This window comes from Sorex fumeus, unplaced genomic scaffold (assembly GCF_029834395.1).
Source record: "Sorex fumeus unplaced genomic scaffold, SorFum_2.1 ptg000013l, whole genome shotgun sequence".
NCBI classification, from domain to species: domain Eukaryota; kingdom Metazoa; phylum Chordata; class Mammalia; order Eulipotyphla; family Soricidae; genus Sorex; species Sorex fumeus.
The window spans coordinates 32320871-32335421 of record NW_026606070.1 but is presented as its reverse complement, the minus strand read 5'-3'; the positions used below and the strand labels follow the sequence as shown (position 1 = coordinate 32335421).

The following is a 14551-nucleotide window of genomic DNA, read 5'->3' as shown; positions in this document are numbered from 1 at the left end:
TAAGAATGGCTCTCTGCTAACAGAGGCCTTGAAATAGCGTATCATTTCAAAAGTCTAAAATTCCAAACAGAAACAAACCAAAAGATGACTCGAGATAAACTTGCTTACAAATATTTCAATTTTCTAGAACTAATTATCGATGCCTTGGTACAAGTGAATACTTACCTCTGCTTCATTTTTTATTGTGTTTACTTGATTGATAAGCTTACAGTAGGCTTGGAATAGAAGTAGCAACTGAAAATGCAATTTGTATAGCCTCCGGCAGAGCTCTAGTTCCTAGAAACAAATAACATTATGTTCAAGTTAGGTGCTGTTTTCCATGGTATCTGACTAGCCAGCATTATTTCCAATAAAGATTTGTAAGTGGTTCTGTTAAAAATGCCCTGACGTTTCTTTTCTACAGTGAGCAGGTTAATGTGGTATGAAGCAGATGGAAGGGAGATGGAAGATGCTTTGCAGACTGGGATTAAAACACAGAGGTTTAAGATCACTGGTTACAAAATTCATTTTAAGCACACTGACAGATAAGGCGAATTTTTCAGTGGGCAGTTGAGAAGATGATTTAAAAGGACTCTGAGTCCTTTGAAGTCATGATGAAAGGAATCTGCAAATATGCACGTACTTTTGCCACACTGATGTATACAGCTCTTGCATTTTATCAATAAGTGCTTGATAAAAACAAAGTGAAATGGGATTTCTTTCCTAAAAATAACACCAAAATCCATTTTTCTAAAAAAAGAAAAAACAGGGACCTCGTGATCTCATTAAAATGAGACAATGGAATTAACATATACTCTAAGTCTTAAAATTAAAGAGACATGTTAGTTATGGAGGTACAAAAAACAGACTACTGGTTTACATATTAATGATACAAGCTCATTTTTATGAGACAAACATTGACATAGGGCTATGCGATATTTAAACGCATACTAGTCTTAATGTAGTCCACGAAAAAACATTGCTACGATCACACATGTAAATAAAAACCAGTTTGTCTGACATGGATAAGTAGTCTATAAATTAAGACAGGTCACTTACTGCTAGAATTTCCATTTGCTAAGCAAGAAGGTGATCAGGTCACACACACACACAACAAAATACAAAGGAAGAAAAAAGACCAAGAATTAGTGTAAGAAATAATTTTAACTAGGGTCACAGATGTCTCAGGCAAACTGAAGAACATATACTTATACCCGAGTGAAAATTTTTTATTGCTATTTCCAGAATAAAATTTTGGACACATTTTCTGTAACAATTCAGGGTGTTGCTTTAAAAAAAATTCTTTGCTAAATAAGTAAGTGACATTTAGGCTACAGTGTATTACTTGTGCAAATAAAGTTATAATAAAATCGAACTATATAAGCTAGGGAATTTGACTACAACAGATGATCTTTTACCTAGTTTTTATAGCCTTTCCAAAAAAACAAAAACAAAAAACAAACTAAGAAGAACTAAACCCGACCCGAGTTCGATCCCTCCGCCCCTCTTGGAGAGCCCGGCAAGCTACCGAGAGTATCTTGCCCGCACGGCAGAGCCTGGCAAGCTCCCCGTGACGTATTCGATATGCCAGACACAGTAACAACAAAGTCTCCAATGGAGACATTACTGGGCCTGCTCGAGCAAATCGATGATCAACAGGAGGGCCTTTACTTTAGAACTAAACCCAAAGTAATAAAATTTCCATTAATAAAGCAGAAAATTCTAATTAAAAAAAAGTGAATTTTTCTCAGGAAATACCTGGCTTCCAATCTTATATCAGATTTGCCTATGAGAAGATTACTCTGGTGAGGAGCACTCTAGGATCATATCCACTACTGTCTAATTAGGACCTACATGCCCGTAATTGATGCTGAGACAGAAGATAAAATATTGAAAGTGGGTGAATGTTTTAAACTGGATTCCAAATGTACTTACTAGATTAAAAAAATTCAACCCAAGTTTGACTGAAATGAGGTACTATGCATAAAAAACATGAACATTAAGCTTATGGGCTATCTATTTATATTTGATTAGCTATAATAACTTGCACCTATCCTTATTAATAGAGAATGACTTTAAAATTGAAACTGGCATAATGTAAATATCCTCCTAGAAGGTCTTTTTGAAGCTTGTTTTTCTAGTTTCCTCCAAAGAACTAGGACTGTATAACATTTACTCCTACCAATTTAGAAGGGATTTGCTAAGCAAATGTGAACTTTAGCTTCCTACTGCTTACCATAAATTATATGGATAGTTATTCAGTGAATATTAGTGGGACACAATCCAATGTCAAATCAATTAGCATATCTAAATTTTTAAGGTGTTAGACAGTTTTCTATGAAAATAAACTATCTGAGTTATAAATAGCTTTTCTTAGCATAAAAAAAATTTAAAAGGGCTGGAGACGTGTATATCCATAATCTCTGCTTGGGGATGTAATAAGAAACTGCTGTTAAAGTTTATGGTAATCAAAATTGTAGGAAGTAACAAAAAACATTCTAGAGCCCTGAATTACCAGCAATTCCTCAAACTATGCAACACGGCATATTGGGTGTGGTTTTGTTTTGTTTTTGAACCACATCTGGTGGGCTCAAGGCTTACTCTTGGCTCTGTGCTCAGGGATCACTGCTGGTGGGGATTAGGGAACCAGGTATAGTGCTGGGGATCAAAAGGCAAGCGCCCGACCTGCTGTACAATTGCTCTAGTCCCCGAATATGTTTTAGGACTTTGGTGCCGGGCACTGAACCCAGGGCTCATATTATATAATTTGTGAAGCAAGTGTTTCACTACTGATCACTTTGCACATGTGATGTGACCACCTTTTATGTTTACTGAAATTAGCTTGTATTTTCTCCATTTACTTTTCAAATCATAGTAATTAAAAAAAAAAGACACAGCTTATTATGAAAAAAGACTACACTGGTGCAAGGAACACAGTAGCAAATGTATTTTCAAATGGGTTCACAGCTCATTAGAGCTAAATATGAAAGGAGAGAAAAGCTAGAAAAGATATACAGCTCTCAATGTACAGCTTTCTGAGAAAAACTTGAGCAGTTTTAACTGGCTGAGATGCCTAGAGACAGCACTCATTTTCTTCGGGATAGAAGGGACATAGGAAATTAGTCTAACCACTTAACATACATCGAAGAAAAGGGGTTTTATAATACTTGCTCAAGCCATGCAGTTAAGCCATGGCAAAGACAGAATCAGACCCCAAAAAATCTAATTCAAGGGAAATTTTTTTCACCTTGCCTAATTTTTCTCTTTACACAGATGTTCTGACAATTTCTTTGTAACACAGTACAAGATTTGAATCTTTTTTTTTTCTAACTACTTGCTGGTTTTAGATAAACTGGCTTCTCTGAGCCTCGTTTTCTCATCTGCAAAATGTGGGTAATTATAGCATCAACTAGACAGAGTTGTAAGGAAAGAGATAATAAATGTGAAATGCTTATTAGTACAGTGCCTGAAAACTAGTTAATAGTTACTGATGGTAATAATATTACTTCCTCAACATTAACTTCTGTTCTTTACTATACTGAGTTTTACGGTGACTCCTCACCTCTGACAGTGCCACTGAGGAGGGTAAAATCTTGATGTCAGATGCAGAGGTGGTTCATTTTAATGAATGCTACTTCTGCGTATGGACCATTACTGCTTTTAGAATAATTTGTAGGTCTATTCTTATGTCACATATTTCTTACATATGTGCATGTTATCTACAAAAAATATTCTCACTAAATTTCCCATTAGCCAGAGACACAATTCACCTGGTCAGAGGTATACCTTAGAAAGACTAATATGAAGGCACATATTAGTGTTAGGTTCACTTTCCTGACCAGACCATTTCTCTGCAGAATACAAACACAGAACAAAACATTTTAACAAGGCTGATGCAACTAAAAGCTGACTTGGACTGTTCAGATATCCATCAAGCTTATCTACTGAATGTTATTAAGCTTCAGTCACAAGCTGGTTGTTCAATTTTATTAAAGTGAATCTTTCATTACTAAGCCACTATTTCATTAAATCTAACATTTACAAAGATTGTTCTGATAACAAAAATGAACAGTGTTAAAATATCCTTTCTAGAAATACCCAGGCTGTATGTACATTTAAATGTTCGCATTGCTTTATTGGACATAGAAGCATAGAAATACTAAGAATACGAAACTCACTTGTGCGTCTGTGTTTATCCTATACATGTCTTCTTTGGCACCAAATGTCCTCTTACAATTGTCTAACCACTGAAGAAACAAGCAACAGTAATTAATATAGTAAACATATGCTATACAGTGAAACTGCTAATGTTGAGCAGCCTATGCATCGAAAACAACGAACTTTAAAATTTAACTTAAGTTTCAAGGTTAGGAAAATTTTTGACTTCCTCCAGGCTTTGTTTGTATGTAGGAGATTAAAGCAGGCAATGCTGTCAATTAAATCACCTCCCGTGAATAACCATAAAACACCAACACCATTGTAACCAGGTTACTTAAACTATAATAATTAAATGACAAATCAGATGCATGTCCCCTGACAGTTTACTAACAGAATAGAGACATAAAACAGAGACTCTTCCATGTTGTGGAGCTGGGATGCTCCATTTCAACAGGAATATTCTTCAGCCTGCAGATTTTATTGGAAATCTCCACAAACTATACCTGACCTTTGTCTAATGGAACACGGGGAAATGAAAGCTGTGCATCCCCTCTGGTCAATTTAATAAAGGCAACTTAGAATTAACCAGGCCTGTTTGCTTATCAGAAGTGTCATCCTCAGAAGACTGGTGCCAGTTTTAATTAGTGAAACACAAACCAGAATCCATCTTAAATCTTGTTTGAATTTCCTTTCCTTTTCAGGACAGTGATGAATGACTAACATGCTTTCACTAAAGAACAGTTGCATCAGACACCAAACATAGTTTTTCCTTATTCTGACAGAGGCTATCCCCAAGTTGTGTATTTATTGAAGGTAGCTTTCCTTTGCTCAAACAAAAATAAAATAACAGCATTGTGGGCTAGTGGCGAAAACAATGAAGCCACGGAATTTCAAGGTAAAGTGAAAGAGCCTTCATCATGTAAATCTCTGAGATTCGGGCTTTAATAATAATATTAATTCTGACTTTTTAGTTCCATTTCTTGGTTGTGATAAGATTATAGAAAAGTTAACATATGTATTTATGTGTCTATATATATACACACAAATATATTATACACACATATGGAATCATTAGGAATTTTTTCATAGGGTACTTGCATGAGGCTGACCTGGGTTTAACCCCTGGCATCCCATATGGTCCCTGAGCATTGTCAGGAATAATTTCTGAGTGCAGAGCCAAGAATAACCCCTGAGCAATGCTGAGTGTGGCCTGTCCCCTCCCCCCGCGCACCCAATTGACTCAAGACACTGCCAATTCTCATCTGTAGCTTAATGAGCAACATGCAAAGAGTTCCAATGATGCGTCTCAGTTATTTAAAATAATCTCTTTGGCCTGAAGTCCCTTTATCCTCATCCCTTCCCTTTGACCACACAGACCCTCTAGCTTTTGCATGACAGCAAGCATGAAACAAACCATGGTATGATGTGTCAAAGCACTTCAGCTGCTGGGCAGCTGCTGTCCAAAGCAACAGTCTGTGTGTCAGCAAAATTTGGCCAACACTGTGGGATTTGTACATTTGACTTTACTCATTAAAATAGCAAAATGTGTATTCACTAATCAGGGTCCAGTTCAATCTGTCTACTTAAAAAAAATACATTAGTAAATGAGATTTCTACCACTAATGGTTGGTTAATAGTTGGTTCTTCTTTTTTTGTATTTTTTTGGGGGGGGTCGGGGCATACCCCGCTGTGCTCTGGGCTCTCTCCTGGCAGTGCTTGGAGGACTATATGGTGCCAGGGAGCAAACCTGGATCAGCTGCATGCAAGGCAGAGGCCCTTTCTGCTAGACGATTGCTCTGGCCTCTAAATCTAAAAAAAAATTTTTATTACAAAGTTTATTCATGATTTTCAAACATACCAATCCCTCCACCAGGTGTCTACTTCCTTCCACCAGTGCCTCCTAGACGCCCCCAACCCCATTTGTTCCCCCCACCAGTTGGCTTCTATAAGAGGCCTTTTTATTTTTTAAAAAATGTGTGTTTCTGTATTGTGGTTTTCAGTCCTTTTGCTGATAGCACTTCATACAGAGCATGTTCAGCACCACTTCCTCCTCCCAGCTGAATGCATCCCTCCACCACAGACACTGCCCCCACCCCCCATCTCCTACTGCCCTGGCCCCTCAAGGCATGTTTCCTGCTGAAGGCCACTTTTCATTTCTTTATTTCTATTGTCTTTGGGTATTCGGCCCCTAGTTTTTAAAAAATAGTATGTACCTAGTGATTGGTGGCGGGCACTAGCCAAGAGCCATGCTGATTTTACCCTGCAAACAGACAAATCCCCATCGTACTGTCTTGCAGCTGCTTGTGGCCCAGGAGGAAGCCTACTCCTTCCCAGCCAGTGCTGTGGGATGCAGGATGTGCCTGGTACCCTCCAGTGCACAGCTCCATCCCTTTTCCTGTCTGATGCTTGGCGCCAGCTCAGATGAGGTGAGGGAGGGTCTGGAGCAGCCTGAGAAAGGCCCTCCGGGACTATTCTAGCATTGGAATACCACCGACCAGGACCTGGTGGTGGTGGTGGGGTGGTCAGAGAAGGGCAGCAAAGGAGCCTTCATTCACCCCAGTCTCTACAGGGGCCAGTTCCTGAGTCACGGCCTGAGGCTTTGTGGCTGAGGAGAAAGCAGCAGTGTTTCAGTGGGCTGGGGAAAAAAACAAGAAGATCCTTAGGGCAGGCTCCTGAGAACAGGGCACCAAGGGCACTGGTTGCATTTCCCACCGAGTCTCAGGTGCGGTGAGCAGGAGAGGCCGGTGGGAAGAGAGATCTCTGTTCCCCAGTCACTCTCGTTCTATTATGCAGGGCCGGGTCCTGACAAATGCTATAGGCCTGCATGTTTGCCTTTGGAAGGACTGAAGATTTAACGGAGACCGAAAGGCAGTACAGCAGGAGAATAGTCAGATAATACCAACCAAAGAATAAAATGCTCTTCCCCAGTATACCGAAGGAGCATGTGCTTCGGACTTCATTGAGAGAGCCTGTTACTGAATTTGCATATTCCTTTGGTCTATTTATTGTTTGAGGGGAAGGAACTCCCCGCAGTGCTCAGGGGGACCCAGGGGCGATACCTGGAGATCCCTGACCTGAGGTCTGATACTCAGGCCTGGGATGCTGTGTTAGTTGGGCCTATGGTTCCCGGGGACCATGTGGTGCTGGAGACTAAACTCATGGCCTCCAGATGCAAAGCATGTGTTCCAGCCCTTTTGGTGATCTCCCTGAGTTCTGTTTATCATGGAATTTTTTTTGGGTTGTTGTTGTTGTTGTTAGTACTCAGGGGCTGTTCCTGGCTCTGTGCTCAGGAGTCACTCCTGGTAGTACTCGGAGGGCATATGGCACCTGAGATTTGAACCAGGGTCAGTGTAAGGTAAGAGCCTTAGCCCCTGCCTGTACCATCTGGTCCTTTTGAAACTTTTTTTTCTTGGAGGGAGGGGTGGCGCTGGAGTTTGGGGCCATATCTAGCAGTGCTCAGGAGGGAAGGCCTCAAAACACAAGTATTTCCTCTTACTATGTTCCTTCTCTGAAATAATCCCCCAATAAAATAACCATCCGTGAAAGCCAGATTCTACTTCCCATTAGCCCAAAGTGATCTCTTTGGAAATGATAGTGCTGGACCTACTGCAAGCAATTCTCTCTTAGGCCTGGTAAAATACAGAATTCTTTTTTTCATTATCTTTTTAAGCCACAATTTAAGTTACACTTGACTTTTGCCACTAATTATTCACAGAGAGTGTGTGTGCTTTCTGTTCCCACCTGGAGCACTCAGGGAGGCCCTGGTATGTGCAGACACTAATGAGAGACCCACATTCAACTGCAGAAATATAGATGCCCGCTGTACACAGCGTGTGGAAAGGAGCTTTTACTTTAAGGTTTTCTGTCCCTTGAAAAATTCTGGGTTCATGTCTGTGCTTTTGGCAGTGCCAGACTGGGACTGAAGAAACATTTCTCCATGATAATACTTGCAGATGTGCTTGTTTCTCCCTGTGCTCACCCCACCACACACACAAGATCTCAGTGCTGTGCAGAGGCTTCAAACCATGCCTCATCAGGCACTCTGAGACAAATCTGACCTCCCCACGCATGGTGCCGAGAGCAACCACAGTGCCTCACACTGGCTTTACAATAAAGCCGTCGCCTTCCACCAGCCTTCCATGTGCAAAACACCAAAGCCATGCATCCCAGACAGTACCAGACAGATGGCCTGGAGGGTCCGCCTCTGCGAGCCTGTCTCCTCAGCCACAGAACACCGTGAGTGTCAAAAGTAACCTACTTTTCCCCACTGACCTGCTCAGCGGCTTCTCTCTTGGCGTTATACGTATCCAGGTGTTCTTGCAACTCCAAAACACTGAACTTGAGTGTTTCCAGCAAGCCACATGACATCAGCTGCCAGGTTGGAAACAATAGACCAGGTTACCACAGCCGAGTGCCAGCAGGACCCTGGCTACCTGAGGGACATGGCCTTTCTGCCAGCTGGGTTCTGGTCCTGCTTGGTGCCAGTCCGCCTCTCGCACTCTGACTTCCCAGTGACCTGGGAGAGTGTGGGGGGATTTCAAGAACATCAGCCAGGATAAAGGTGCACCTCCCAGTGCTTCTGAAAGAATCCATGGGCTCAGGGGCTGGGTCGATGCATCAAAGGGCTGGAGCACGTGTGTACAGAGATTGATCTCCAGCACCGTGGGGCCTTTCAAGCCCACTGGGTGTAGCCCTGGGGGACCCCTAGCACTACTGAGGATGGCTGCCTTGCCTCCAACACCTTCCCTCAAAAACAAAACCAAAACTGGTCCAGGTAAGCAGTGAGACAGCAGAGTAGTAGACACCCAGTGATGCCCAGGGCTCACTCCCAGCAGTACTCAGGGTAGCATATGGGCTGTTGGGGACTAAACCCAGGTCAGCTGTATGCAAACTGTATGTAAGCTGTATCCCCTGTACTATCTGGTTCCAACTCTGACTTCTTTCAGAGTCTTTGTACTGATCTTCAGGTATGAACAGGTGAGAGGAAGAGCAAGAGCAAGAGCCCTGGGGTCCTCGCTGCGGGAGGTCGAGCCATTTCCTGTCCGCTCTACTTGGACAGCAAAGGATAAGCTTTCCACTTTAAAGCAGGACTCTATGGAGGGAAGGGCAGGGAGGGCCCAGGGTCACAGAAAGTCACAGGTCTCTGCAGGTAAGATGCCAGAACTGTAGTTTGTTGGGTCTGAACAGTCCCATTGAAATGTGAACCCATGTGGTTCAGAATTCCAAAGAACAAAGACCCATTGAAGATAGTTGTGAACACTTACTGTCTCGGCGTCCACAAAGACAGTGGGGCACTCTGAACATGCCATCATCACTTCCAGGGAACTTGTAAATTTGGTGCCAATGCGCTGCAGACTTTCACCGAGAAAGTGGACGGCTGTGTGAGTGATATCTCCAAACCGCCTCTGAATTTTCTGTGGAAAAAAAAAGAAAAAGTGCAAACATGTCCAGCATCTCATAAGACGATGTAATACATACAGCACTGATGTATAATTTAGTGACAGTCACTGATCTGCAAATCCATGTTCCTGGGTACTTTAAACAACTTTGTTTCTAAAATGGATCAAAGATTTGCAAAACAGTGTTGGAGAAAGAGCTGCTGTGTGATACACGCGTCTCCTCTCTCCATTCCTGACCTTTTTCCAGGAAGACAAATAAAAGAAAGATCGATTCCCCAGCCTTGGAAAGAGCCCTGGTGGAATGGAAGAATTAGCTCTACTAGAATTAAATGTGACCTGAAAGAGAACCTTTCGACAATGTGGCTTGCTTGTTTTTGGCTCCAGGTGGTCATTTGACAATAATCTATGTAAAATAGGTACAAAAGGGAAGATCCTCTCAACAAGGAAGCATATTCACTCACGGGCCAGAGAGACAGTACAGGGGTCTGACGTGGTCGACCCAGGTTTGATCCCCAGCACCAAAAGGTCCCTGCACTGTCTGGTGTGGTCCCCATGTTTTCCCCCAAACAAGCAAAAATACAGAAACACCAAACCCTCCCCAATATTTATTTGTATAAAAAAATTAAGACAGAGGTCCAGGGACATGGCTCAGGGGCAGAGTATGTGACTGATTTGCATATGTGAGACCGTGAGACCGTAAGTTTGATTTCCGCCTTTTCCCCAAGCCTCCCAGGGCAGCAACAGGTGTGGACCACCCCGAGGAGCCCCATGAGCACCAGGACCAAGTGTGGGGCTGCAGGTACCCAGCGTCAACCAGCATTACAACCCTGTCCGGGGGAGGGAAGCGACAGTGGCGGCTGACCGGTTGACCCAGCTCCCTGGTGACCCCTACCGTGAGTCCCCGAGCTAGGAGCTGCGCTCACCTGAAACAGCCTGGAGAACACCTGGAAAGTGAACATGGCGCAGGAACCGTCGGTGTCCGAGAGCATCTGGCTGACGTGGCAGCGCCAAGCTTCCTCTTCATCCTCATAGGCCACTGGCTGAAAGGCTGCTATGATGGCAGAAAGGAAGGGCGAGGGCAGCGGGGAGGTCTGCACTTCCGGGAAACCGTCTTGCTCATCTTCATCCTGACTGTTAACACAAACCCCCCACAGCATCAGCACACGGCTCTCCTCGGAGGAAGACGAGACTCAAGAGCATTTGATGGGCTTGTCAGTCATGTGGTGTGGGTCATTTTTACTCCTGTATGCACAGTGAATTAGAAAATGTACAACCGGGGCTGGAGCGCTAGCACAATGGGTAGGGCGTTTGCCTTGCACTCAGCCAACCCGGGTTCAATTCCCAGCATCCCATATGGTCCCCTGAGAACCGCCAGGAGTAATTCCTGAGTGCACGAGCCAGGAGTAACTCCTTGCATTGCCATGTGTGATGCAAAAAAGAAAGAAAATGTACAACCACCTAAACTATCAGAAAGCATAAATGAGGAAGATTCCATGTTTTAATATTTTTTGGGGGGTAGGGTGGGTTGGGAGATGCTTCCAAACATAAGACATGTTGTATGGCTGCAAATGCAGCTGTGTGTTCCAGAAAATCCAGAATATTTAACTGGCCTGCCTGCTTTTAAAATGTGAATGTCAGTTGCAGAAAAGAACCTCCTCACAGTTAGTAATATTTTAATTTTTATTTGTTGTTCTCCTATCGGGTGGTGCTCAGGGCTTACTCCTTTAAAAATCATCAATGCTAAGGGCCAGAGAAGAGTGTGGGTAGGATGCTTGTCCTGCACGTGGCCTACCTAGGTTCTATCCCTCATACCCCACATTGCCCCCGAGCACCTCCAAGAGTGATCCTGGAATACAGAGCCAGAAGTAAGCCCTGAGCACCATTTGGGTGTAGCTCAAACACACACACACACACACACACACACACACGCATACACACGCACGCATACACATACACAGACACACACGTACCCATGCATGCACAAGCATGCACACATGCATGCACACTCGTTCTTGAAAAGATTGACTCTAGATTACAGAAATGAGGACAGGGAAAGAAAGATATCTGAGGGTGGTGGTACAAAGAGGCAAATGGAAGGTAACAGGGCAGCGGTCAGCGGCCTTGGGCACGTTGATGGGGGAGAGATATGATCAATATACACATCCACAGACAGGAGACCAAAAACGCAAGAACCAAACTTGAAAGTGTGGCTTTCAGAAAGGCAGGCTCAGGGTGGGGGAAAGGCGACACCAGCAGTGGGACTGGTGCTGGAAACTTGTATGCCTGAAACTCAACTATGAGCAACTTCACAAATCACTGAGCCTCAATAATAAATAAAGTAAACGTGAAGACAGCTGATTACAGGCTAAAACCTACAGACATGAAAGGAAGTTGAATCAAGGAGAAGGCCAAGACAGGATCATTCCATTATTGCGTGCAGGGGAAGGTTACTGCGTCCTCACCTGGACAGTCCAGAGAAATCAGCTTCTTCTTCTTCACACCTTTCATCAAGTTCCTTTAAAGCTAACGTGACATCCTCTTCGCAGATGGACTCAGGGTAGCTTCCAGGAGCGAGAGGCTCTGGCATTTCCGTTTCCTCTAAATCAAGCATCCCCCGGCACACTAGAGAATCCTGCTCTTGAATGAGATATGACACTTCCTCTTCAAAGGTAGCAAGAAGCTGGTCATCCTTTAATACTGAACCTGGGTCCTGTAAAATAGCCAACATTGATGGACCAATTAGATTTGAAACATTAAAAGGGGATTTTATCAACAGAAAAAAATACATAGCCATTGATCCACATCTGCATTACAAAACACTTTAATTTTTTTGGTCTTGATAATTCTGATAAGATATAGAATTATTTGTTATCTTTGGTGGTGGGGGGTGGGGGCCTATGACTCCTGGCTCTATGCTCAGGAGTAACTCTCATTTGGACTTGGAGGATCATGATGTATCAGGGATTGAACCCAAGCTTTCAGCACCCAAAGTGGCCTATTAGAATTTTTAATGATTTTAAATCATATTTTAATTAAATTAATTAAATTAAAGGCCCTCCCGTTGATCGTCGATTTGCTCGAGCGGGCCCAGTAACGTCTCCATTGGAGACTTTGTTGTTACTGTGTCTGGCATATCGAATACTCTCGGTAGCTTGCCGGGCTCTCCGAGAGGGGCGGAGGAATCGAACTCGGGTCGGCCATGTTGGCCGCTTGTAAGGCGAACGCCCTACCCGCTGTGCTATCGCTCCGGCCCCTACTAAAAACAATAACATCAACTATTAAAATTTTAATAATTTTTTTTTTCTTTTTGGGTCACACCCGGCGATTTAATTCCAGGGGTTAGTCCTGGCTCATACACTCAGGAATTACTTCTGGCAGTGCTCGGGGGACCATATGGGATGCTGGGACTCAAACCCGGGCTGGCCACGTGCAAGGCCAATACCCTACCCGCTGTGCTATTGCTCCAGCCCCAATTTAGATTATTTTTAAATAAAAAGTTGAAATTATGAATAAAATCTCCACATACTTTGCATGTACTTAGTGCACCAGCTGTTTTATTTTCAAAGTCTTAAATTTAAGAACTTTTGAAATTAAAAATCATCACTTATTCTTACATTGTTTTATTTTTTTTCCTCCACTCTTAATAGGATTCAGGTATTACTCAGAACTAATGGCCTTTGGACATGAAAAATCAAAATCTGAAAAGCTCTTGGCACTTCATCTTTACAGCAGCACTACTCAGAACAGCCCAACGTGGAACAGGCCCCCTGCTACTAGGAGGGGCCCTCAAGGGCGCGGCTCACACCTGGGTCGTGGACTTCAGGCCCCAGAAGTGTGAGAAATCCACTGCCCTGGTTAATATGCCAGTGATTTTGCTACAGAAACCCAAGTATTTTAGGGCACAGCAATGCAAGGACATTAAAGACACAGAAGACAGGAGAAAAACATAAAATGTATGACCATTAAAAGAACGCTGGTATGGGGTTAATCAAGCAGGAAAGCAGCAAACTCTTTACAGACCAGAACTCAGAAAACAGACTCGTCTCTGCAGACTAGTGTATTCCCTTAATCGTGCCAGCAATACATTTTCAGTACCCTCACTTCAACATCTATAATTTTCTCTTTGGGGGATTTCCCCACATTTGTTATTTGGAAAGAGTTTAGGTGACTGTGTGAGAGACTTGTTTCTTTTGATGTCAGTTTTCCCTTTTATAACAATTCGAACACACCAGGTTGAAATAACCCACCAAACTTCTTAGATGAATATCTACACTTTTCATTGCTCTACACGTGTCTGGTTTCAATCTGCTCTTGAGTAGTAACTAAAAATGGGTGTTTTATATATAACTATATAGTTATATAATATATTGTAATGACAGATTTGAAGAGGAGAGTACTCTGGGCTAATGGAAGGGATTCTAGACCCATTCACTGATGAATGCATGTCCTCCTGAAATAACACCATTTCCCATACATATGAAAATAACTATGGCTTTCTAATAAATTGAATTATACCTAGCAGGTAGCTTTTCCACAATGTTTATAGATATTTTAAGAACACCCCCCAACCCGAATCTACTAAACAAAGTACACACCGCCATTAACCACACTAGTTTTACTGAAAAGTTATTTCCAGAGTCACCCTGCAGCCTTCCATTGCTTCTGATGGCAGAGTCTGCTGAGCAACATGCTATGACTCAAAGAGTAGGTAGCCAATGAGATTATTACTGTGGCTGTGGGCTGCCTGCCGAGTCTGTCAGCTGGTGGGTACAGACCATGGTGGTCCCTACTCGAAACTCAGGTGTTAAGTAGGTTGAGTTGGGGTTCAGTCAGTGAGCCCTCTCCACTCTGAGATGATGATGGTGGTAGTTACCGCTTACTGATCACGCCACCAGTAATGGAGAGGAACAGAACTTCGGCTGCTCTCAACATTCCTTCAGGAGCCAAAAATTTTCGTGGCCACTTCCTGCTGACTTTTCCCCCTTCAACTTCCACTCTTTGACTGTATTGTGTGG

The 14551-nt window shown here is 43.0% G+C and overlaps 1 protein-coding gene across 4 annotated transcripts in view; it reads right to left on the bottom strand.

Annotated features, from left to right (window-relative positions):
- FRYL (FRY like transcription coactivator) overlaps positions 1-14551 on the bottom strand; it is a 170011-nt gene that overhangs the window by 4240 nt on the left and 151220 nt on the right. For 3 of the 4 annotated variants that reach the window (XM_056111529.1, XM_056111530.1, XM_056111532.1), the window contains 7 exons: positions 11999-12246; positions 10460-10667; positions 9402-9551; positions 8410-8508; positions 4158-4226; positions 1039-1056; positions 166-276 (listed from right to left, as the gene is read on the bottom strand). In XM_056111529.1, coding sequence (XP_055967504.1) covers positions 166-276; positions 1039-1056; positions 4158-4226; positions 8410-8508; positions 9402-9551; positions 10460-10667; positions 11999-12246 — 903 coding nt within the window. The remainder of the gene's footprint in view (positions 1-165; positions 277-1038; positions 1057-4157; positions 4227-8409; positions 8509-9401; positions 9552-10459; positions 10668-11998; positions 12247-14551) is intronic. The other variant, XM_056111531.1, reaches the window with a different exon arrangement.